The sequence below is a fragment of the Pteronotus mesoamericanus genome, unplaced genomic scaffold (genome assembly GCF_021234165.1).
Source record: "Pteronotus mesoamericanus isolate MK-2021 breed Mesoamerican mustached bat unplaced genomic scaffold, CSHL_Meso_final contig_116, whole genome shotgun sequence".
Taxonomy (NCBI): Eukaryota; Metazoa; Chordata; class Mammalia; order Chiroptera; family Mormoopidae; genus Pteronotus; species Pteronotus mesoamericanus.
In genome coordinates, this window is record NW_026555027.1 from 11,164,053 (window position 1) to 11,189,264 (window position 25,212).

At 52.3% G+C, this 25,212-nt stretch overlaps 1 protein-coding gene across 1 annotated transcript in view; it reads left to right on the forward strand.

The window, feature by feature from the left end:
* Positions 1–21,177, forward strand: part of DIP2A (disco interacting protein 2 homolog A) — a 109,276-nt gene extending 88,099 nt beyond the window's left edge. The window contains exons 23-38 of the mRNA XM_054579434.1: positions 1,803–2,004; positions 2,862–2,971; positions 3,051–3,131; positions 3,258–3,381; positions 7,665–7,786; positions 7,956–8,067; positions 9,103–9,212; positions 9,669–9,799; positions 10,824–10,992; positions 11,646–11,816; positions 13,941–14,002; positions 14,690–14,747; positions 16,859–16,933; positions 18,387–18,561; positions 19,242–19,365; positions 20,001–21,177. Of these exons, the coding sequence (XP_054435409.1) occupies positions 1,803–2,004; positions 2,862–2,971; positions 3,051–3,131; positions 3,258–3,381; positions 7,665–7,786; positions 7,956–8,067; positions 9,103–9,212; positions 9,669–9,799; positions 10,824–10,992; positions 11,646–11,816; positions 13,941–14,002; positions 14,690–14,747; positions 16,859–16,933; positions 18,387–18,561; positions 19,242–19,365; positions 20,001–20,253 (2,079 nt within the window). The 3' untranslated portion in view covers positions 20,254–21,177. The remainder of the gene's footprint in view (positions 1–1,802; positions 2,005–2,861; positions 2,972–3,050; positions 3,132–3,257; positions 3,382–7,664; positions 7,787–7,955; positions 8,068–9,102; positions 9,213–9,668; positions 9,800–10,823; positions 10,993–11,645; positions 11,817–13,940; positions 14,003–14,689; positions 14,748–16,858; positions 16,934–18,386; positions 18,562–19,241; positions 19,366–20,000) is intronic.
* Positions 21,178–25,212: the final 4,035 nt, after the last annotated feature.

Consider the following 25,212-nt stretch of genomic DNA (forward strand, 5'->3'; position numbering starts at 1 on the left):
GAGTTTTTATCTTAACAATATCTGATGTAATAAAATATCTATCTAATTACTATTCAAATTTCCCCAATTAATGTTTTATTCATTTGTTAGTCTCAGAGGCAAAATGAGGTAAAAAATTGTTCTTGGTGGGGACAGGTCTTTAATTAAATCTTTTTTAATTTATAGACTCCTCCTCTGTCATCTTTTTCTTGCAATTTGTTTATTGACAGAAACAGGTTGTTTGTCCAGCGTGTCTCACTAGCCCGAATTCTGACGACTGCACTTCTGTGGCATCATTTAACGCGCCTCCGTCCCGTCATTCCTGCATGTCAATATTAGATCTAGACATTCAGCCCGGCTCAGGTTTGGCTTTCTGACCAGAACCTTTCATGGACGGTGGTACGTGATGCCTGTCGTTTAGCATTCCTGTCCTCCTGATGTGTGAGGGCTCCACAGTGGTGCTTCTTTGCTGCTCTTATTCCTTCTTCATCGTTTACTGGAGCAGCTTTGGAAGTTTCTTCTACAAAGAGTGCTGTCCTGTGGCGTCCCCTGGGGCCTTGGAGGGCAGGTCATGCAGGAAAACAAGGTCAGGGATTGATCACCGAGTAATGAGCTGGTTTCCTAGAATCCTCTAAAAGTGCCCACTGGGTTTGGTTTTGTTTCTTTGTACTATTGTAAACTAGTGGATTTTAACAGACATACTGGATGTCTTTTCAGAATATTATAGTTATTTTTCGGTGGTCAGTTGGAGCCTCTCGAGGTTGGCTGCCGAGGCCTTCTGTGACACCTGTGATGCTGTGAGGCTGCAGCAGAGGGCAGGAAGGTCAGCTGCCCGGGAGGCGGCACCTTCCCTGTCCCAGCCCTGTCAGGGCTGGGCCCCTGGCTGCCTTCCAGGGGAAGTAGAATTTGGAGCCACCATTTGGGCACTTGATGTTACCAGTATAGTCCCTGTTTCTGGGCTTTTTTCAGTGGACAGTGTATGAAGTGTTTGCTTGAAAAATTACGTACATCATGAGTTTCTGTTGCTAATTTTAACCCGTTCAAGACCACAGGGTTTTTAGTAACTTGCTGATCTCCTTTCTCCCACACTGAACCATTCCCTCCGACGGGATCTCTCCTTTACGTTAGGCCACACTTCACACCCTGCAGTCACAGAACAGCAGCCTGTGCACTGCCTCTAAAACTCAGGTTTTGGAGAGCAGCTGGAGATTTTTTTTCATTTTTTTTTTCCCTCCCACAGGGCCTATGCCTCTTAGGGTGGACTAATCAGATAACCGTGTTTAAAGTCACTTTAAATAGACTCTCTCTGTGGGGCTGTGCCACCAACCTGATTCCAGATGGGTGGAGTTCATTCGTTTTATTTTAATAAACTTACAGTTGTTAGGGATTGCTTTTAAATATTTTAAGTGTTTTTTATGTAAAATCTATACGTGGTCCCAAAGTCCAATCTAAGGCAAAGCATATTCAGAGGAGTCCAGCTTCTGCCCCTGCTTGTTCGCTCCTCCCACAGGAGTCATTTAACAGGTCTTCCGGGGCTTCTCTAACTTCCAGTTTTTTTAATTTAAGTGGTTACAGGTTCATGACCATGCGTATACAGACACTGCGTGCTTGTGTATGTTAAACGATGGAAAGTATACACGTGCTCATCTTGTTTTCTCACCTAACAATCCTGAGGTCACTCTGTCTCCTGGCCCTGTGGGTGGGCATGTCCTCACCCAGCGCAGCGCCCAGCCTTCATCTTCCCTGCAGCCTTCAGTCGGCCAGCATGTGCAGTGTGTTGGGTGTCAGAAGGAGTCCCGCCTGCCCTGTGTCCTCCCTTCCAGGCCATCGACAGCATCCACCAGGTGGGCGTGTACTGTCTGGCCCTGGTTCCTGCCAACACTTTGCCCAAGGCTCCTCTCGGAGGGGTTCACATCTCTGAAGCCAAGCAGCGCTTTCTGGAGGGGACGCTGCACCCGTGCAATGTGCTAATGTGCCCGCACACCTGCGTCACCAACCTTCCCAAACCTCGCCAGAAACAGCCAGGTTAGTTGTGTGTAACAGTCTTAAAAGGGCGGCAGCCGCCATCACGGTTAAATGGCCAACGCAGTTAGGGTTAAGAGCCAGAATGAGTGGTGCGCCAGGCCAGTCACTGGCTTCTCCCTCCTTAGAACTGAGCCATGTAGGGGAGAACTTTACCACATCACTGGTATGGTGGCTTCCACCTGCCTGTTCGACCCATCTTGGCGGCTAAATTCAAGCCTGACATCTTAGCTTTGGGCAGCGAGGCCATGGCTCCCAGGGAGTAGAAATGTTGCCCAAAAGCAGGCATGGCGCGTGGGGACTTAAAGAGCCTATGTCAGCCACTGCAGCGCTCACTGCAGGGCAGGGGTGTGCCTGCTTCTCCCCTTAGCCCCGTGACCTGCCACAGCCTCAGGTTGATGGGACCGAGAGGGTCTCAACAAATGATCGATTCCCCCCCTTCCGTGGTTTAACTTTTATATACAGTCTTTTATTCTTTGTTTATGTGAATTTTTAGTAATTGCTGGCTTTTTCCTTGATTCTTGAACACTAAAATATCATTAAATACAATACATGTAATCAGGAAAATTTCATTTCCTATTTTATACATAAAATACATTAAAACAATGAAATATATTAAAAGTTTAGCTGCAGCTGAGGTTAAATCATATTCCCCCAGATCTGTGCCATATGGTAGATTTCTCAGTCTAGTATTGCTTATATTTAAGAGGGAGATTCTCTTTGTCATTTAGCATAAACATTGTAACTCGTGTCCTGAGCATCTATATGATGGTGAAGAGTTAAATACCTAATTCAGATGAGAAGTATGATGTGCCAGTCGAAGTCATCAGCTTCACATTCAGCCTCCTCCCGTTTTCTAGAGGTTGGACCAGCCTCCATGATTGTTGGGAATCTGGTTGCTGGGAAGAGAATTGCGCAGGCCTCTGGGCGGGAGCTGGCTCACCTGGAGGACAGCGACCAGGCCAGGAAGGTAACAGGCCAGCACCTGGGAGGGTGAGGAGGGCGCCTCTTTAGCAGCTGAGGAGGACTGAGTTGGCCTCTCTGCGCAGTTCCTGTTCCTGCCTGATGTGCTGCAGTGGCGGGCCCACACCACTCCCGACCACCCGCTGTTTCTGCTGCTGAACGCCAAGGTGGGTCTGCCCCGCTGCCCTGTGGGAGCCAGGGGCACGCACGCGGTGTGTGCTGAGGTTCCGAGGAGCAGAGCCGCTCGCTGCTCCCCAGCCAGTCACGGTGTGACTCTGCGATTGCTTTCCCAGGGCACGGTGACCAGCACTGCAACCTGTGTCCAGCTGCACAGAAAGGCTGAAAGGGTGGCCGCTGCTCTGATGGAGAAGGCAAGACTGAGTGTTGGGGACCATGTGGCTTTGGTCTATCCCCCAGGTAAGCACACAGAGGCGTCACAGAACTCACCGGGGCCCCTCTTGTCCATGCACCCACGCCCCTTGGGTCCTCTCTCCTGGGACAGTCCCTGGGGTGCCGGTGTCGTGGTCCCGCCTCCCACGGACCGTTGCAGGGACTCCGGTGGGCTCCTGGGCCGCGGCCCTGCTCCGCTGCAGCCACAGCAGTCCGGCCCCCGAGCCCTGCTGCCGGGCCTCAGTGGGTCCAGAGGCTTCTTAGCACGTCCGCGCCCCCTGGTAAATCGTGTTCAGATTGTGATTAGACTCAGACTCAGACTAGCGCGGTAGCCTCTGTTGTCCTTTTGCGTGTTCATCTGGCCGTCCTCGCCCTGTCTCTCCCCTGCATTGTATTATGAGAAAGCAAACGCCCTTGTCGCCACCGGCCAGGTCAAGACATAGATGAAGAAATGTCCCTCCATTTTCTTCTGGCGTAAAGTGTCAGCAAGTCTGAGGACCATCTAATTTCCTTTCTCTTATGAGTCACTTGCCCAGGTACCAAAAGGGAATTTTTTCCCTTTCCTTCAAGTCCAGGATGTAGTCTTGATGTTAGTTGTTATAGATTAATATTCTTGTGTATAAGGAAGGTATTTTTAAATAGGTAGGTTTAAGTTTTATTTTTTAATTTCAAGGAAGTTTTCTAGAACCATGTATTTTTTTTTTCCTATTCTCTTCCCTTGCTTTGATGTTCTTCCTGTTCTCCTCCTCCGTTCATGGGTTAGATCTCTGTCTTCAGTAGTTGTCATTTTCTGTAGAGATGTTTCTGTTTCTTACTAAATTCCTTTGAGTGTTAACAGTCCCCTCCCTTCCTCTGTTACCGAGACTCTGTCTGTTGTTCTTTGTTTGCTCTTGTGCTCTTTTCATCTTCATTTTTCGCAATGATTTTTAAAAATAATTTATAGTTCTTTCCTCATTTCTGATGTTTTTTCTGATTCTGATTTCTGTTATTCTTTTATGTCTTGTGTCATCTTAATGTATTTTAGCACATTTTAAAGTAGATGAGGACAATTTTTATCTCCTGTCTGTCAGTCAACATAACTTCGTGGTAGCCAGCTTTCTGAGGTCTCCTGACTCTGTCCCCTCCCCAATCTTATCTCCACTTGTCCCCTTCTCTTCTTCTTGTCCCTTGTTTCTACACCCTCAGTGTGTCTTCCCTTTCTAGTAATGTCTTTTCTAGTAATGCCTGCTATTTGGTTGAATTGTTGCTCTCACAGTCTTCACCAGTGAATGGATAGATGGTTTCCTTCCCTCTCCTGTTCTCTGATCGACCCACAATTTTGGAAACAAGATGCCAATGATTCCCCACCATGAAGGACAACAGGGCCTCCCACTGAGTGCTCCCTATTCTTCCTGCTCCCTCCCCAACCTCAGAGACTTCCAGCAATTGTCACTTGTTCCCTTCCCTCCTTCCTGTCCCCCACTTTCCACTTTGCTGAGGGAATTTGGTTCCCATCAGACTTTTGCTTCCGTGCAGACCCCAGGCGCCTGTCCTCACCCGTCAGGTTGGGTTGCCCCGCCCTCCCCCGCCTACTCTCGGGGCCTCAGCTCTGTGAGTTTGTTGTTGGCTATCAGCAGGCTGTTTTCTCCCAGGTCGGCAAATGGGCGACACATATTCTACCTGTCTTTCTCTTTCCTGGTGACTATGCCTTGGCCAGAGCAGAAACCAGGTTCTGTTTGTTTGTTTGTTTTATAGCTGCTGGAGCATCACCTTTTCCCCTTTATATGTTTGTTGTTTTGCCTAAAAGCTTGTAGGTTTCTCTTTTCACTCAGTTAGATATTTTACTGGAATGTGCGCAAGTGTCGGTTGTCTCTCACTTTGTTGCCCATTTAACCTTCAGACTCTTGTTTTCTCTCAGAAAAATGTTCTTTTCATAACTGTCTTTTCCCCCTTGTTTTGCTTTTGGAACTCCTCTAACTCACATTGTAAATCTCTCTTGCAAGTCTCGGATCTTCTTGGTGGTGACTCTCGTGTGTTTTCTCTGTGCTGGCATCATTCTTGCCTGACCTGCAGGCCATTTGTCCAGGTCCTAGCAGTGACTGCCTCTCTTCAGCTTATCTGGTGGGACTCTTGCCACTGGTGGGAGCTGGTGGGCCTCATCCTTGGGAGGTTGCCATGGAGTGCAGACGTTCATGCGACCACTGCCTATGGGCTCCTCTGTCCAAGAGCCTGGTTTGTGTCTTGACACAGACACTCCAAACCTCCCACTGGCATTATGGGTGCCCGTATTCTCTCTGGTCCGTGGAATGGGAGGTTATTTTTCTCCAGGGTGGTTGTAATTCTGTGGGTTCCAAGGCTCTTGCAGAGCTCCTCAGTGTGAGGTGGCATCGCCCTGGCCAGCTGAGCAGCGGTGGGCACGTAGCTGGCAGTTGCTGTCTCTCCTGCTCCCTCGAGGTCCACACCGGCACATGCCAAGAGCCTGGAGGACAGGAGCACGTCCTGGGCTCAGGGCCGGGGCGGCGGGCATGTGATGTGGAAGGCGCACTCAGGGTCGGGGGCAGAAGGAGCAGGGTGTGTGGGAGCGGCCTTAACTGCTGCAGCACAAGAGGAGACAGGCAGTGAGTGCCCGCCGGTGACTGAGGATCTTAGCGACGACAATGGCTGATGCTTTTCTCCACTTTGGGGCATGTTTCACACTCTTCATAAAAATTGTTTAATGGAAAAAAGAAAGTGCACGATGAAGTTCTAAGTTTGCATTTTAAACACTGAAGACACAGTAGGTGGAGCCCTGGCTGGTGTGGCTCAGTGGACTGAGTGCCGGCTTGGAAACCAAAAAGCCATTGGTTTGATTCCTGGTCAGGGCACATGCCTGGGTTTCAGGCCAGTGTTCAAGAAGCAGCCAGTCGATGTTTCTCTCACATATTGATGCTTCTCTCCCTTTCTCCCTCCTTTCTCCTCTCTCTCAAAATAAATAAATAAAACATTTTTTAAAAAGCAGGGGGAGAGTAGGCTAGCAGAGGGTCCAGAGCTCCCAGCGGTGCAGGTGCTCTGCAGAGGCCCAGGCGTGTGGGTGGCCCAATTCTTGGGAGTCCAGGGCTACCTTCCAGTTCTCAAGGCGGGTGTGGCCCCAGCGCCTGCCGAAGGAGCCACGCCTTCTGGAAGCAGCAGAAGGTGGGGCTGGTGTGCTGCCCTTGACGCTGGGCGAGGAGGAAAGCTGCAGGGACAGTAGGAGCTGTGCTAGCTCACTGGACAAGTGCCACCAACGCCTTTGTGTTCAGCGTGATAATGTGCTCGTGGTGCGTGGCCGGGGATGGCGCTGGGTGGCGAATGCTCCCGTGTGTTGGAAGTGCTCTGTGCCGTCCCTCAGTTGATCCTCACAGTTGCCGGCAGGCACAGAGTGCGTGGGTGGTCCCTGGCAGCAGTGCTGGTGGGACCCCCTGGCCTGGCTGGTGGGCTCGGGCCCCTGCTAATTACCATACTGTACTGCTCCTGGCCCGAGCAGTCCCGTTCCTAGTTAATTGGTGCAGCCTTGGGACTTGTAATCTGGTGAAACCTACAAACTGGATTAAGCGTGGCGTATTTATCTTGACTCTGGAATTGAAACAGCTTGAGACTTTGATGTCTTGTAGCCTGAGGATGCCAAGTGGGATCTTGGCTGAAGTGCGGGGCTGCATCTAGAAAGGCCTTAAGTCAGGCCATGAGGGCACAGGTGTTCTCAAGCTGTACTGAGTTCAAGGGGAGAAAATGTGTTGTAAGTGGTGCACTTCCCCACGGGTGTTAGTTACGGGGAATTTTAAATATAGAGAAAAGATGAAAGAACAGCATAGGTCCTGTGTTACATCACGTGGTTGAGAGCTAGGCAGGGCCGTCCTGGCCTGTCCCCAGGGCTGTGGACCTCCCTGCAGGTGTGCGGCAAGCAGGCCAAGGGCCTCTGCCTGTGCTGCCCCCATTCCCATGTGCTAATGTCCCTCCTTGTGGACAGCGGGGCCTTCAAAGGTCTCCTTGCTGCCCTCGCTCACCCGCCCTATGTCCGCCTCGCGCCCAGGGATGGTGGGCAGAGCTGGCTGCCCTACTGGGCCCCGGCTGCACCCGCGCCCGCCCTGGCCTCCAGGGTCCCCGGGGAGCGCGCCTGCCCAGGGAGCACTTCTGTCCCTCCCTCCCCGCGTTGTGTTCGATAAACGTCTCACTCGCTGGGGTAGTAGCAGCTTTACCGGGAAGAGCAGATTGTGTCCCCGAGTCTTTTTCACCGTGGCATGACACTGGACACAGTGAGCTGCGCTCGGCCCCCACACTGACCCTCTGGCCACGTGCTTCCCCACGTGCTTCCCCAGGGGTGGACCTCATCGCTGCCTTCTACGGCTGCCTGTACTGCGGCTGTGTGCCTGTCACTGTGCGGCCCCCACACCCCCAGAACCTCGCCACCACTCTTCCCACCGTGAAGATGATTGTGGAGGTAAGTGCGCGCTGCGGCCGCACCGGGCAGACCTGGTGGCTGTGGGCCTACGTGCTGCAGACCGAGGGAGGGCCCCCACTCCGGCGTCTGGGTCCCTCTCCCGGGCCCTGTGCAGGGGCTCGCTCCCAGGCGCCACGGCTCACTGTGCCTCCGCCCCCGTGCTCTGCAGGTCAGCAAGTCTGCCTGCGTCCTCACCACACAGGCCATCGTGCGGCTGCTGAAGTCCAAGGAAGCAGCAGCCACTGTGGATGTCAGGACCTGGCCCACCGTTCTAGATACAGGTGTGTGTCCTCAGCGCCCTGGGTGTGAGGGGGTGCCCGCCAGGACACACCCGCTTTCCCGGTGTTGTGGTAGGGGTCGCATTATTGCCACCCCAAATAAGCTGGAGTAAATGGTGAGGAGGCTGCTAAACGGAGCCTGCTGGCCTGTTCCCCGCAGCCTGTCTCCACCTGCTGGAACTAGGCACACAGAATGGAGGGAGACGCAAAGTACAGTGCACGTCACCCATGGGGGTCTCTCCCACCAGGGGGAGTGAAGGTCCCTCCCTGAGGCTTGTGTGCCCGTGGCCTGCAGCGCCTGTCACTGCCCAGCATGGCTGCATGGCGGTTGGCAGCCATGGGGACGTGGACCGCCCCACAGTGTGCGCACGCATATGCACATGCACCCATCTCTCATTCCTGCCATTGGTGAATGCCGCCTCACCCCATGAAATGCTTATGGGAAGGCCAAGACGGCCAGGTCGGCCTCGGGCGGAGAGTGATTCATCAAGGCACCCCAGATGGGCAGCGCCCCCCAGGCTCCTTTGGTGACTTGTGGTGTGCAGCCATGTGGGTGCCAGGCAGCGAGCAGATGGGGCCCATCAGACCTGTCTGTCCTTGCGCCCCAGGGCACCGCCTATGAGAGGAGGTCAGGGACTGTGTTCTCTAGGCCCCCTGCCTGACGCCCACCAACAGGCGTGGGAGCTTGTCTGCGGCTCCCTCACTGACCAGAGTTCTTGTTGACCCTGACTAACCTCCGGTTCTGTGATCTCTGTGCTCCTCTGGCTTTCCTGCTGGCGACCCAGGGACTCCCCACAGCCCCCACGGCCCATTTCCTCCCCTCCACGTTCACCTCGCCCGCTGTCCCTCCCCGACACCAGCAGCACTGTCACGGTGGACCCGCAGCACGCGAGGCTTCCTCGAGGGCTGAAATAAGCTTCCCTGCTCACACACACAGTCCCGTTCCCACAGCCCGGCATCTGGCCAGAGCGTGCCCTCCAGACTGACCTCGCCTTGTGAGAGCCTGAAGTAGTGTTAACAGGTGTCTCCTGTTAACAGATGACATACCAAAAAAGAAGGTGGCGACTGTGTTCAGGCCTCCCTCCCCGGACGTGCTGGCATACCTGGACTTCAGTGTGTCGACTACAGGGATCTTAGCGGGTGTGAAGGTGGGTCCTTTGATTGTAGCCCCTCACACAGCACGAGGAGCAAGGGTGTTGGGGGCGGGTGTGTGCAGGCCTTTCCTCTCACCCAGAGCCCAAAGCAACAGTTGTTCCTTAAAATTTGTATTTAATACCAGTAAACTCCTAAGTTGGGTTAGCCTGAGAGAAAAGCATATTTTGATGTTTTATGATAATGTTGGATTTATAACTGACTGGCCTCAAGGAGCACATGGCTTTGATGGTCCATCTCCTTGCTGGGAGTCAAGCACTTCATAAAAATTTTTTACCATCCTGAAATCTCAATGGAGAAGACTTGATGTGCCATTTCCTGGGCGTTACTTGGTTTACGTGGGATTGTGTGCCAGCCATCCTCTCAGGGAGTAAATGTGTCGTGGACAGCAGGCACTGTTAATCAGCCTCTTTCTGCACGTCACTGAACAGACCTATATTTTATCCCCTAAGATGTCACATGCAGCCACAAGTGCCTTGTGCCGCTCCATAAAGCTGCAGTGCGAGCTGTACCCCTCGAGGCAGATCGCCATCTGCCTGGACCCCTACTGTGGCCTCGGCTTCGCCCTGTGGTGTCTGTGCAGGTGAGCGTGCAGGTAGAGCGTGCAGTTGAGTGGAGGCGAGTGTGCATACAGGATGTGAGTGGAGGCAGAACGTGCGTGTAGCATGCAGGTAAGTGTGCTAGTAGAATGTGCAGGTGAGTGGAGGGGGAGAATATAAGTGAGTGTGCAGGTGAGGTGAGTGGAGGGAGAGAGTGGAGGTAAAGATTGTAGGTGAGTGTACAGGTGAATGTTCAGGTAGAATGTACAGGTGAGTGTGCAAGTAAGTGGAGGTAAAGAGTACGGGTGAATGTGCTGATGGATGCAGGAAAAGTGTATGCGTGAGTGTGCAGGTGCATGCAGGAAGAATGTTCCAGTAAGTTTGCAGGGAGAGTGTGCCGGTGAGTGGAGGGAGAGCGTGCAGGGAGAATGTACAAGGGAGCGTGGGAAGAGTGTACAGGTGAGTGGAGGTATAATGTGCAGGTGCATGCAGGTAGGAGTGGAGGGCGTGTACGTGTGAGTGTGCAGGTACTCCTGCTAAACCCACCTGCTGGGTTGGAATTATATGTAGTTCTTTAGAACTTTAACGTTCTAAGATCCTTTTTTGGTGCCAGAAGGTCAGATACACATGTGAGGGGGTTTCTGTGCAGATGGGGTGGGTTTGAGTCTGGGTCTGAAATTGAGTAAAAGAGTAAATGTACATTTCTTGTTAAATGCAAACATTATCCATTACTAGTAACTGGGAAGAGACTATTAGCGACAGGTCTTTAGAATTAGAACACCAGGTCCCCAGCCAGCAGACCCTGTCCCTAACTGTGACTCGGGATCCTTATGAAGTGCTATAGGGAACCCAGGACCCCCTGTGCCTTTTCCTCCTCCCCCTGCTGTGTGTTTTCCATGGAAACCCCCACTGGACATCAGGGAGAATTGTTCCCCTGTCCTATTCTTGAAAAAGGAAAGAGGTGCCACACCAGGCACATTGGGCACAGGCAAACAGGGTACCTGGAATGCACAGGGACACACCTGGGCAGAGCAGCTGCAGCTGACTTGACTCTCTACGGCCCCACAGTGTCTACTCTGGACACCAGTCTGTGTTGGTGCCCCCGCTGGAGCTGGAAAGCAATGTGTCCCTGTGGCTGTCAGCCGTGAGCCAGTACAAGGCCCGCGTCACCTTCTGCTCCTACTCGGTCATGGAGATGTGCACCAAGGGCCTGGGCGCTCAGACCGGGGTCCTCAGGGTGAGTGCGCCTGCGCCAGGACTGCCCGCGCTCTGCTGTCCTGCATCTCGCCTCAGGAAGTGCCAGAACTGGGCTTCCTAGGCTGGCTCTAAACTGGTCCACTGTAACCTAAAGAGACTCCCAGCACAGCTCCACGCAGTTGTGGAAACAGAGAAAACCCTTCCCAGGCACTGAGCCACATTGGCTCTGTGTCACTCCTTCCCTGCTGGGAGCTCCTCACCCACCCCCTGCCACACCCCTGCGAAGGGCCCCCTTTGTCTGCACACCCACACCCACACCCACGTGGCGGGAGACAAGAGAGCAGGGAGGGCGCGGTGTGGGGCTGGCTTGGGCCATGTACTTGGTCAGGGGTACGGGGGGACATGGGGAGGGAGCAGGTCTGACACTAGCTCTGGGCGCGGCTTGGAGGCCTCAGGGTCCCTGAAGACCTGGGGCCGGAGCCGGGAGAGCCCTGTGGAGCTACGGCCGGATGAGCAGGGGGGCTGCTGTGGATGAGGAGCCGATGGGTAACCTTGAGCGTTTCTATACTTAGAATTTTGTAGACTGAGGCCAAGGCAAAGGAGGCGAGGTACATGTTCAGGTCACCCATGGGTCCCCTCAGAAGCTTCCTAAGCCAGTGCTCAGGGCCTGGTCTCACCCTGCTGCCCCCGCAGATGAAGGGGGTGAACCTGTCGTGTGTGCGCACATGCATGGTGGTTGCTGAGGAGCGACCCCGGATCGCGCTGACACAGTCCTTCTCCAAGCTGTTCAAGGACCTGGGCCTGCCTGCGCGCGCCGTGAGCACCACGTTCGGGTGCAGGGTCAACGTGGCCATCTGCCTCCAGGTAAGGTGGCTGAGCCGGGCACCCTAGACGACGGTTTTGGAATCTTTGCTCTTTGTTGTTGTGCTGGCCATGTCTATTTCTCATCCTCTGAGCCTTTGATGTTTCATTTCCAAATAGTTTATCTTGGAGAGCTACGAGGGTTCTTTTAAAAGATACAGTGGAACCTCGGTTCTTGAACTTAATTCGTTCTGGAGAACTGTTCGAGAAGCGATTTGTTCGAATACCGAATCTCCTTTGTCGCCTGAGAGACACGTGACTGATCATACAGGTATCAACATGAAAGGGTTGTTGGGTAGAGAATTGAGACCCGAAGTTTTGTTAGACAGCGACACATTTTTTCCGTGAACAACTTGGTCGAGAACCAAATTGTTTGAGAACCAAGACCTTCAAGAACCGAGGTTTCACTATATTGTTCTCTTCATGAACGGGGCTTATTTTAAAAAAAACAAATTGTCTTTGAACAGTGGCTATTTCTTACATGGAAAAATCTAAGTTGGATACAATGTGCAATTAATTTTTAAAAACAACAATAAACATTGAAGACATTTAGCAATTTTAAATCGGAACATTAATTAATGTGAAAATTTGTATTGCCTGAATTCGTACTTGAGACATTAAGATATTTTATTGGTACATATTAAAAGGAAACATGAAGTTGCAGAGATTGAACAGCTAACCAGAGATTGGACAATTAGCTCCTTCTCAGGAGACTCCGGATATTTTCCAGATTTTGTGCTACTATCTCAGGTTCTCTTCTTTCTGAAGACATGCTGAACCCCTGCTCACCCACATAGACAAGACTTTTTAGAGGAGGAGGCAGCATCGGAACCAGAGCAGGGCCCTGGGGTGGGGCTGTTTCTTGTTTCCAGAACCTTGGCTCCGCTTGGCCTCACCCCAGAGCACTCCTGTCCCGGGCCAGCCATGGGCCCTCGTCCTTTTCCCCATGTTTATGCTGATGTCCTCTTGGCCATGAAAGGGCTGTGCCCACCACTCCAAGCCCAGACCCTTGCCCTGTGGCAGAAGAGGCGGCTGGGGTGCCCTCCTCACGCGCTTCCTGTTGTAGAAAGTGGGACTGGGCATCAGGCTGTTGGTGTTGTAATCAGCATCTGTAAGTGGGATCGCGCCCTCCTTACTTGGTTATCTCCTCTGTTTGTTGGCATTGGGTTGCCACGTGTGATTGCGGAAGTGTTAATGGGATATTCACATTTGCCCTTTGAGATGCAGTGACTCATTTTGCTGTCTCTTACCGTGTGTTTCTCACGTGGCCTGTTGCTTTCTGTTTGTCTCCTGTGGCTGTCTCCTCCTGTCTCACTCTGCTGGCCTCCTTTGCCTCTGTCAGCCCAACAGGCTGGGAAAGCTGGCTGAGCAGGTACGACCTTGACCTCGACCTCGAGGTGCCTCTGTGCTTCCCGCATGAGTTCATGTGGCCTTCTCCTCAACTCCAGACAAATACATGTTTCTTTTGCTGTCTGACTTTGCTCACAATGGATATTATTTTACATATTGTAAAAGCTCCTTTGTAATCAAATTTAAGGGCAAAAATGTTTTCAAAAGAACTTACCATTCCTAGCAACCCCTCTGGAGGAAAGGGCTATTGAGTCTCAATGAAACAGTTTTTGTTACATTGTCTGCGATCTACAGAGAGTAATGTTGAGCAGAGTGTCCATTCAACTTGATGTTCCTTATCTAATAAAAGGGAACAGAACATGCTTCACTCAGGGTCCGGGTGTCCAAGGCAAGGAAAGTGAGGCCATCCCTCCGCTGGCCCTGACTGAGCCTCTGCTATGCTCAGCCCTCAGTAGAATTAGGTTGGCTGGAGAGAGGCCAGGCCTGACCAGCGGCTGGGTGGACGTGCCCCCCACCCCTCCCTTCTTGTGGTGCTGTTTTCGCCATGAAGTGGAGACCAGCTGTTGGAACTGAAATGCACAAGTGTATAGTTTGGCATGTTCATTCAGTGTTACTAGTTCTCGCTCGATGTTACCAAGCCACGTAGATGTTTGGAAGGAAGGCCCCAGTGTCGCCGGGCGGCCTCCCTGCTGGCGCAGCACTGCTACCTTCGCGGCGGCGGGAGGAGCTGGCAGGCGGCTGTGCCGGGCAGATGCAGACGTGATGCTCTCCTTCCAGGGCACGGCTGGCCCGGACCCCACAACCGTCTACGTGGACATGAGGGCGCTGCGCCACGACAGGTAACGGCTGTCGCCACCACGGGTGAAGCTGGGCGACTGGGTCTGCCCTGACTGGACCTCCCGGCACTGGGACGCCAGCCGCTGGCTGGCCAGGCTCTGCTGGGGGAGCCTGGGCCTCCCTGTCCGCACCCCTGTGTCCTCGAGGCTCAGGCAGGGTCCCTTTATCTGCCATTCCCATGACCAGAAGGACAATAGGAGTGACCAAGCATTTGACATGTAGCTTTTTATGGGGTTGAGGACAAGTAAGTCAGCTAATAGCAAGGACTTTTTTACACAATGCCATTTCAAAAGAAAGGTCCTAGCTTTCGCGTCGGTGAGTGTGTGGTGTACTGGGGCCACGGTGTGCGCCTGCAGGTCCAGGTCTCTCGGCTTCGAGGCTCAGATCCCGGCCTGGACCCTCAAATGCGGCCACACCGTAGCTCGCGGACGTCCTCAGAGAAACCTAGAACAGGCTCCTGCCCTGAGGTGTGCCCAGTGAGCCACGCAGGTAGAGGGCGCATCCCCTGTGGCACCTGAAGTCACCACCCAAGGTCACAGCAATGTCGTATAAAAGGCTCAAGTCTTGGCTGTTGTCAACAGACTGAGCATCACAGTGATAATTTCTGATTATCTTACGAGTTGCCTTTTTAGAGGTTATTACCTGTGTAGTAAATTTTATTCTGAAACTTTTCCCTTGTTAATTTTTAGGGTGCGTTTGGTAGAACGGGGTTCTCCTCACAGCCTGCCGTTGACGGAGTCTGGAAAGGTAGTGGAAGCTGCAGTTCTCCCGGTGCACGCAGATGGCTGGGCTGGGCTGGGCTGGGCTGGCGCAGGAGGGCTCCCCCTCGCTGCAGACACATGCGAGGACTGGGTTAAGTCTTGAGTACACGTCTGAGCGCCCAACCAAGAAAGGAGGACTTCGGGTGCAGGGACATGGGAGGGGCTCCCACTGCTGCGGCTGGAGGCCGCAGGGCGCCTGGGGCAGGGCCCGGTGTCTTCACACGGACTTGGAGCAGGGGGCCCGCACGGCCCCACAGTTCAGCCCCTGGCCTGGGCCACAGCCAGGGAGTGGTCTCCCGCAGGGCCTTGGGCAGCTGGTGGAGTTCTAGACCCATGTCGCAATTTGCCATTGAAGCCGGTCCAGGCCTGGTGAGGCCCCTGGGGCGCACAGGGGCTGGGAGATGGGGGGGAGCTGAGAACCCCCGAGGGGGCCCCGGTTAACACTGTGAGCGCCGGGTCAGCAGACACAGACCCAGGAGAACAGGAGGTTTGAAGGAGGGAAGAAAGCCAACATGGCCTGGCGAGGCCGTGTGATGAAGATGGAGTGACCTAGCAGCTGCCCCGTGCCGTGGCTCGGAGACAGCAGGGCAGCGGGCAGGGCCGTGTGCCCAGCCTGGCCGGGAACAGACAGCCCCCAGCCCACACGGCCTGGAGGGCCACCTGACTCTGCTCGCACTCTCCCGCGGCCACAGCTGCCTTGAGGGAGGCAGTGAGGTGCCGGGAGCAGTCCCTGTGCATACACTAGAGAAACACAGGGGCGGCCCCGGGGCTCCTGGGGAGCGGTGCCGCACAGCGGGAGCCGAGCTGCTGGGAGAGCAGGAGGGATGAGGGAATGCGCGAACTCACAGGGGTGCCAGGCCGTGGGAGCGTTATCTCCTTGCGCTTGTTCCAACGTCACTTAGAGGAGACCAGCTGAGAGGTGAACGTGGGCAATAACCTCCCCTTTCCGAGCACATTGCTGGAGCGCATGCTCAGTGGACAGCTTTACTTTACCCTTTTTGTAAACTTAGCATATTTTCCCTGTGTCATTAGGTCTTAAAACAATTCTTTTTTTTTGCCTTTTGTGTTGTGTTACTTATGGCGGTTCCATCATTGTTTTAATCACTCCTCCCACTTCTGATGGAGCTTTTCCCTCCTATTTTGCTCTTATAATGACTTGTGCCTGATCAGTTTGTCTTCTGGAAAGAGCCCTGGCTCCAGGGCTCAGGTGGGCCACATAGAGAGAGGTCGGAGGCCGCGGCATCGTCTGGGAAAACAGGACTGTCCCACAGGGCGGTGTGTGACAAGGGCGCAATGACAGCGGGAGGAGAGGAGGGCCCGGCACTGACTGTGGGCAACAGCCTAGACTCACGCCCGTCCTGTGACCCCGCGTCCCCACCCATCTTTCTGGAGGACCTCGCTGTCATCTCCCTTTTTATACTGGGGAAACTGAGGACACGGAACAGGTGGCCATGCCTGGGGCAGCCACCTGGTCTGACCCGAGCCCAGCAAGTTCTCTCCAGGTTCAGGCATGGGCGGGGTCCCCTGACCTGAGGCACCCCCTCCTGGAATGTTCTCCTTTGCTCCTGGGTAAGAGCTGGTGCCTCCATCTGTTCTGAGTCGACACAGGGCAGGTGACTTGTGGCTGGACTGACTCCAAGCCATGATTAGGGTCCTGGCGCAGAGCTAGGAGGCTTGATGAAGCCCATGGACAGAGCTTTTGCATGGCTGGTCTGGGGCACAGCGAGCGGTGCGGCTGGATGGCCCTCTGTACTGTGTGCTCCCACGAGAGGCAGGTGGTCCTCCTCCAGCGGCCTCGAAAGACCCCAGGTAGAGCAGTCGAGTGGATGCTTACGTAGACCCTCTGTGCCCCTCAGCAACGTTCAAAATAGAGTCCGTTCTTAGGAACAGGGGTAATTTTGCTAAGATTCACACATATTTTTATCTATTAAAGTCTTTATTTCTGCTCACGTTCAAACTCATGTTGGCTTTAACCCTCCGGATCACTCACATATGCACGTCATGTTGTTTGGATCAGTTTCTGAGGGCTGCTGTTTTTAATGTCATTGAGTCTGGCATCTGGTGCCGTCTTTGACGTGGGCGTGGTTCTCCTTCCAGATTCTCCCTGGAGTGAAGGTCATCATCGCGCACACTGAGACCAAAGGGCCCCTTGGGGACTCGCACCTGGGAGAGGTGAGGCTGGGGGGCTGTGTTTGGAAACTCATGCACCCCCGGAGCTGCTCCCCGCTCTTCCCATCTGCCCCAGATGCATGAATTCTAAACCCTTTGGGTCACACATGCTTTTGGGAGTCTGCCAAGCTGTTTGCCCCTCCTTACCCCCAGGCGCGTTTGTGCTCCTGCACCCAGGACCTGCGTAGGATTTGGGGGTCCCCTGGGGTGAATCCACCCTCCAGGTTCCCTGCCAGCAGAGGGAAACCTTGAGTTTTGTAGGGACTGGGAGGCTCCGAGAGCCGCACAGGAACCAGCCGCGTGGAGAAAGCAGCTGTCCACGGAAGCACGGTTCCTGCGCCTGCCCGGAGCCGCAGCCCCGAGGGAGGGGCTGGCGCAGGCAGAACCGACCCTGGGGCTAGAGGCTGGGGTCCTGTACTCCTGGGACACGTCCCCGGACACACAGGCTGTGCGGGAGTTGCTGTGTTGATGTGCTTCGTGTACACACGTGCCCAGGGTGATTTGGGACACATGGGAGCTAGTGCCTGGAGGCAGGTGGCCAGGAGAGCACGGTTCACAGCCTGAGTGCCCAGGGCGGACCTGTTACGACGAGAACAGCCTCGTGCTCGCACTTCCAGGCTCTAGGGATGCGCCATGGAACCAGGGTCCTGGCGGGTGGCACTCAGGGGCATTCATGAAGACAAGGCCCAGTCTCGGTCTTAACTGAGGCGAGGGCGTGCGTGAGCCTGGGGGCCTCCCGGGGGCCGCTCCATGCTCTAATGGGGAGATGTCCCAGTCCCGGGGTGGGGCGGGTTGGTGTGGAGCCTCCCCTTCTGACCAGTTGGACCCAAGGCTGTTGGGGCAACATTGAGCCCCCGAGATGGTCACAGAGGGCCTGTGCTAGGTTGGGACCCCACCTCTTGTGGCAGATGGCCCTGTCAGCTGCCCTGTCTCCTCTTAGGGTGCTGCCTTATAGGGATGTCTAGGGCCAGGTGCTTGGTCTGGGGAGCCAGCTGTGGGTCCTAGAAGGGCCCCGTATTTAGAAGGACACCTGGGGAGGGTGACACTGGGTACTTGGAGCACGTGTGCACCCAGCAGGGGTACGTGGATGAGTATAAACTTACACGGATGCGGGTAAGGTCGGTCTTGCCCACTCGGTGAGCCTCTCTTCATCACTTGTCCCTCTGTGGGCGTGTACATCATTCCCTGGCCTTATCGGCAACAGTAGTTTGATGTGAGGAGCGGGAGTCACCCCTGTGAGCTCATCCACGTCAGAATCCTGGAGAGGAACGCTCCACTTGAAGGAAAGAAAAGTGACTCGTTTGCTTTCTGTGCCTGTAATTTTAACTTAAGTCACAGGAAAGAGACACTGAAAACACCCCTGCATGTGTGTGGTGGTATCTTAAGTTCTCTTGGCAAGTGGGTAGCTCGTGATAGAATCTGTGCCCAGCTCACTCTTGTCCCCTGCGCCCCGCAGATCTGGGTCAGCAGCCCCCACAATGCCACAGGCTACTACACGGTCCACGGGGAGGAGGCGCTTCACGCCGACCACTTCAGCGCGCGCCTGAGCTTCGGAGACACCCAGACCATCTGGGCAAGGACTGGCTACTTGGGCTTCCTTCGGAGAACGGAGCTCACCGATGCCAGTGGAGGTGAGGGGCGAGGGTGACGTGTGCGTCAGTGCTGTGGCCGGGGGACCTGTCCACAGCGCAGGGGCCTGCTGCTGCAGCTCACGTGGTGTCGGGCGCGTTCCTGCTGACTCACCGCACCCCTTGGGAGGAGCTTGTATCTTTGGGTGTCGGGTGAAGCATGTGCCCCGGCTGTGGCGGCTTCTGAAAATCACTGTTTTTCCTTTGTGACTGCCCCTCACTTCTGGCCGCTCCGCTCCTGCTGAGGACGCGGGCCTGTTGGTGGCAAGGCTGTCAGGTCCTCCCCAGGCAGAGCCACCTGTGTATTTCACCAGCCATGTAAGGTGCCCTCTCCACCCAGGACCCCTCAGAGTTGCAAAGTCCCTTAGGCCCCAGCAGTCCAGCCAGATCCAGTCAGAACTTTTGGTAGCCCCTGTCGATGCTGTTTCATTTACAGAAACAGTAAGTGTTATTTTTAAACATATACCCACAAACACATTGATGTAACTGTTCCAAATCGAGGAGAGAGACGGCATCTTCATCAGTGCCTGCTGCATGTCTTAACCTGGCAGGAGGCTTGGTTTTCCAGTGACGTTGGAATAGCTCCCTGTCCCCGAGAGCCTGGCACAGGCTGACAGAGACACGTGGCGGGGGCCCAGGTGGCACTGTGCCTCTCTGAGGCCTGTGAACTGTGCCCTTCACAGAGCGACATGACGCGCTATACGTGGTCGGGTCTCTGGATGAGACGCTGGAGCTGAGAGGCATGCGGTACCACCCCATCGACATCGAGACGTCCGTGATCCGAGCGCACAGGAGCATCGCGGAGTGGTAAGAGCCGGGAGGACGGCGAGTCTGGCACCCCCCCCCCCCCGCCCTCCCTCCACCGCCGCCCCGGGCAGCATCAGGGCCTGCAGGCCATCTTCCTGGCCACCCTGGTGCCAGCGGACCCCGTCTCCCAGGCACATGCCGGCAAAGCCTGCCTCTCCGGGAGCTGGCTCCGGCCTCTGCAGACAGGCTCTAGGGGACGCACCAGAGGCCCCCTGTGGCCCTTTATTTGGGTTTGCTTGTTTTTCCTCTTTCCCTAATCAGTTTTAAAGCAAGCCTCTCTCCCTGAACACACAGGTAAAACGTGAGCTCTCCACAGCTGCCCTGAAGTGCTCCTACTTTTAATGTGAATTTTCTCATTTAAATGGCTGTGACTTATAATTCCTTCACTTAGTGGGGAGCTTGCATTGGGACAGGTTCAGCTTTCAACATCAGACAATGAATGCTCTTGATTTTTAGCAAGAACTTGAGTTAGAATATGTATTCCTAGCCTTTGAGTTCTGAGCAAGGCCCAGCAGCAGTGCTGTGTCGAGGGACATGCTCGTCTTTCCACTCTGCTCTGCTTGGCACCACTTCCCATGTATCTGTTGGCCCCAGAAGCTGAGGTCCACGTCCTGTGTGCTGTCTTCTCTCTGCAGTGCCGTGTTCACCTGGACCAACCTGCTGGTTGTGGTGGTGGAGCTGGATGGGCTGGAACAAGATGCATTGGACCTGGTGGCTCTGGTGACGAATGTGGTGCTGGAGGAGCATCACCTCGTCGTGGGTGTGGTGGTCATCGTCGACCCAGGCGTGATCCCCATCAACTCTCGGGGTGAGAAGCAACGCATGCACCTGCGTGACGGCTTCCTGGCTGATCAGCTGGACCCGATCTATGTTGCCTACAACATGTGAGCGTTGCTCACCAGCCCCGGGGTTCTGACTGGGGTGACCCAGGCTTCCAGGCGTGGGAGTCACATGAGGGTATGGGCACGCGTGAGGACACTGCAGCGTGCGCAGCCAGGACAGAGGACCGCAGTCTCCACAGAATACTGAGCCCCTTGCCCTCCTTGCACAGACTCGTCTTAAAGTTCCCAAATCTTATTTGAGAAACCATCTCTGAATTATTTGAAGAAATTGTTTAATCTTCAAGGACATTTACAAAAACAAAAATGTCAGTATTTTAACAGGCGGGTGACTGGACAAGGGAGTGAAAGGCCCGCCGGGGTGCCGCGGGGGATCGCAGGTGTGCAGTTTGTTCTCTACTGTATTGCACATTTGCACTTTTTAGACTAAAAATATAGTTCTTGACTTTAAAAATTTAGTTATTTATTCCCACTTCAAAGGACAAGTTCATGTATAGAACTTAAGCTAGAAAGAATTTGAGGCCCCAGGAGAGCTGGTTCACTCCCATTTCACAGGGAGGAACAGAGCCCAAAAAGGCAGGTGGAAGGGGCGGGGAGTCCTGCCTGCCCGCCCGCGCCGGCTCTCGGCCCCCAGACCAGGCGCCCTGGTCACACACAGTGCGTCCTCTCTTCCAGCTTCTTTGCTGACACAGGTGCACGTTGTCACTAATAGTCGGTAAGTGCCATTTGGGGCTGTCCAGGTAGATAGTTACTAAAGAGTATGTTTTGGAAAGATAAACCAGCATTTAGTTTTAAACCACTTTCCTAGGTTTATAGCTTAATGCTGCTTAGTTAAATGCTTGTTTGCATAACATCACAAAATAAATTCTCAATACATGGAAGAGTACTGAATTATTTTCATTCTGAATCAGCAGACTGGGAAGCATCGGGGACAGTGTCTGACGTTTTCACGTCCTCGGTGCTGTTTGCAGCGCAGCCAGGCTGTCGGGGGCGGGGGGGGTGCACACTGAAGGTGGGCATGCCTACCCTCGCCCTGGCTTTCACATTGTGAGTCGTATGCCTATAAAATTTGGCCAAACCATATTCAGTTATGACTAAACTGAGTGATCTAATATAGTAAACCTAAATAAAAGAGAATATAAAATCCTTTAGAAATTTCTAAGAATTTGAAGTGAAGCTCAAATCTAAGATAGAGTATTTTTATATAGCTACTAAAGAGTATGTTAAGTTGTTGGGTTTCAGGGGAACTGAGGATGGGAAAGTTTATGAATCATGCATGCTTCATAGAAACAGCCAGGTTTTCCTGGAATTAGCCTGAATCAGTGCCTAATAAAGCTGTTATTCTCTACCATTTAAGTTCTCCACCAAATAGGTCTGGCTACCTAGGCCAACTCTCACATCTTACTCTTACTTGGCTACTGACAGGTGCATCGTAGCTATTTGCCTGTGGTGGTGGACTGCAGTTAGTATGTTGCAACATACTGGAATTGTAATAACCTGTTGTAATTATGTACATAATCTGTGTAATTTATTGTTTGACGCACAGATAATGGATATTCCTTAGACTGGCCGGCAGGGGAAAAAACTACCTAACTGTAATCTTAATGTTGTAGTTTTGTAGCAAATATTGTAAAATTTTGTATTGAGAGGTCAGTGGCAGTAAGACAAGGTGTCTTGTAAATTAAGACTTTAAGAAGCACATTAAAATGTTTAAAGTTACTCTCTGGGAATTCTGTATATCACACTAAAATTTTTTTATATCATTATGTTAATAAAAGTTATTGACTTTGTAATTCTGCATTTTGAAATGTGTGAAAAGGTTTTTAAAATTACCCCAAATGGGATGTATTTTATTACGCGTTCCTTTTTTTCTGAATATAAAAGCATTTATATATACAGCATAAAATCTACAAAGCACATTAAAGTGTAAAGAAGAAAATATACAATCCTACCTCTGAGTAATATGATAGCATTACTATTTGACATAAATCCTTTCAAGGGTTTCGAGGGTTCTTTCCTTTTAAAAATTTTTATAAAATTAGGATCATATACTTTTATAGCTTCTGTACTTAATAAATTACAGACTTTTAAATCTATTACATATATTCTTTTACACGCTGTAATGAGTGTATCCTATAGGTATGCCGGGACTAAAGGCAGCTTCTCCTCCGTTGCTGTTGTCCATCGTAGTTCCTTCAATAGTCCTGCAGCGAACCCCTCAGGGGCACTGTGCACTTCCAGTCCGTCAGCGCCTCGGGCTCAGCTCCTGTAGAGTGGATGGGTCAGAGCTCGCTCCAGGTTCGAAGCTTTGGGTGCTCACTGCCCCAGTTTCCCTGCGTCCAGCTCTGCCTTTCAGAGTGTAATGAGGGAACCTATTTACATGAGCCTGTGAGATGTTTAGGAAAGACCTTGTGGAGTTTTCCAAGGGCAGTGCAAAGTGAGAAACTGAGAGATTATTTTACTAGTTCTAAGTGCTAACTAAGCATAGGGTACCTTATTCCCCAGACTCTCTAAGTGACTGAAAAGGCTAAATATGAATGCTCATTACAAATACCACTTAAAAGCAAAAATTGGAAAAGAACCATGAGAGGCAAGATGAAGCCTGGGCAGGAAGAAGGCGTTAAGATGCATTGTCACCCATTGCCAATCCAGCAGCAGCGAGCTGCACGTCCGGGCGCGCACACCCAGATGTCGCATTAGGCTCCAGGTGGAGAGTAGGAGAGCGAAGGCCACCTGTAAGCCGTCGCTGCGTGCTGATGGAGTGGAACACAAGGTCAAAGGCGAGAAATGTTTCGCACTTAGTTTGCATTACCAGGTAGGGAAAGAAGGTCCTGACAGACCGAGAAGCTCCGTGGGCATGCTAGCTCGTACAACTGGTGAAAATTACTGTTAGAAAAACCAACCACTTAAAGCCTTTGGAAATGGTCTTAGGGGCATACAGCAAATTTAAAAAACATCTTTATGAGAAAGTTAAGTAAGAAAAGCAAGAGTCTGTCATTTGAGCCGAGACAGATCTCCTGGAGCTCGCTTCCATCCAGCCTCCACGCACAGAGCGCAGCGTCTGCGATGTGGGTGAAGTGCCACCAGAGTCCAGGGGCCCTGGCTGTCCCTGCCCAGCTCACCAGCCGGTGGCTTCATGCCAGGAGATGCAAGGCCCCTCTGAGAAGACCCCTGGCTCCTGCCCCCCACTTCACTTTAGGAGTGCTCAGCTCCTAAAGTGGGGGTGTCACTCAGAGATGCCTGGGTCCAGCAAGAGAAAAACAACTTGTCACTAGCAAGGGAACTCCAATAAATCGACAGCTGAATTCTTGGCAGCAATAATGGAAGCCAGAAGGCGGCGGGATAACATATTCAAGGAACTCAAACAAACAAAAAACTTGCAACTACGAATTGTATATCCAGCAATGCTATGTTTCAAAAAGTGGAGGTGTAGTACATTCACAGGTGAAAACAGTGAATTTGTTGCGAGCTGACCTACATCACCAGAAATACTACAGTTCTTCAGGCTGAAAGCAAATGACCTTAGATGGTTATTTGAATCCACATTAAGAAATAAAGAGCACTGGTAAAGATAAAGGTAATTAAAAGACTACCACATAGATGCACTTTTTTTTTGTCTTAACTGATTTACATATTATTGGTCCTATACATTTAGATATGTATGTGGAATATTTTTGCCAATAAGCACAAAAGAAGGTGAAAACAAAGCTCTATTGAGCTAATTTACAGATTATAAAGTAATAACAAATGTACTATTGGGTTTGTAACAGTAGATGTAATATGTAGGTATGTAGGAATAACATTTCTCTATTTCACTGCAATTAAGCTAGTATATTTGATTCCGATAAGAGGTATATAGTAAGCCCTAAAGCAGCCACTAAAAAAAAAGCTCAGAAAATAGCATTCAAGAAAATCTAAATGCTTCATTAGAAAATAACGCCAAAGAAAGTGGTGAAGGAGAATTAGAGGCCCCAAAAAGGACACGAGACACAGGAAACAAAGAGTAAAATGGCAGAGGTAAGTAACTGTATCTGTGATAACATTAAATGTAAACGGGTTAATTCATTCAAAAGGCAAAGGTTAGACTATAAAGACCAAACTATATACTATCAAAAAAGACATGCTTTAACCCTGGCTGGTGGCTCAGTGGATTGAGTGGCAGCCTGGGAACTGAAAGGTCGCTGGTTCAATTCACAGTCAGGATTTAGATTTTTTTTTTTTTAAACACATATGATCATCCTTAATAAGTGCAGAAAAAGCTTTAGATAAAATCCAGTGCCCTAGGAATAGAAGGGAAGTTACTGGATCTGATAAAGGATTTCTACAATAAACCCACAGCTAACACTTAATGGTGGAAGACTGGATACTTCCTTCCCAAGATCAGGAATACTTAGGGGCACATCACACAAGGAGTGACCATCAGGAAAAGCGGGATACGGGGTGCCCTAAGGTACCCCTTAGGGCTTATCCTCCACCCTTTTCCTGACCAAGGAAGCTGCAGTCGAGAAGGGCCTGGCCAAGGACCGTGATGTTCCTGCGCAGGAGTCCGCAAGTGTTGGGGATGCCGAGGTCTCCCCTACCTATGGCCTTGCACACAGTCTAATCTTGAGTGAGAGACCCAATCTACAGGCAGGGAAGGCACAATTCCTCTGGAAGGACCATCCAGGGGTGTCCGGCCCACGGCCCAACACGAAATCGTAAACTTACTTAAAATCTTTTTTTTGCTCATCAGTTTTTGTTAGTGTTTGTGTATCTAACGTGCGGTCCAGAGACGCCAAAAGGTTGGACTCCCAACAGCGAAACAGTGTTTCCTAACTTCCCTGAGGATCAGAATTGCCCGCGTTCTTGTTAAAACAGTCCCACAGCCAAGCACGGCCCCATCCCAGACCTGGGAGGCCTGGCGCCTGGGGTCTTTAATGGGCCGCCAGCAGAGTTTTGTGTGGAAGGAGCTGTGCAGCCCACATGACCCAGCATTCCCTCCCGTGTCCACCCCCAGCCCCTCACAGAG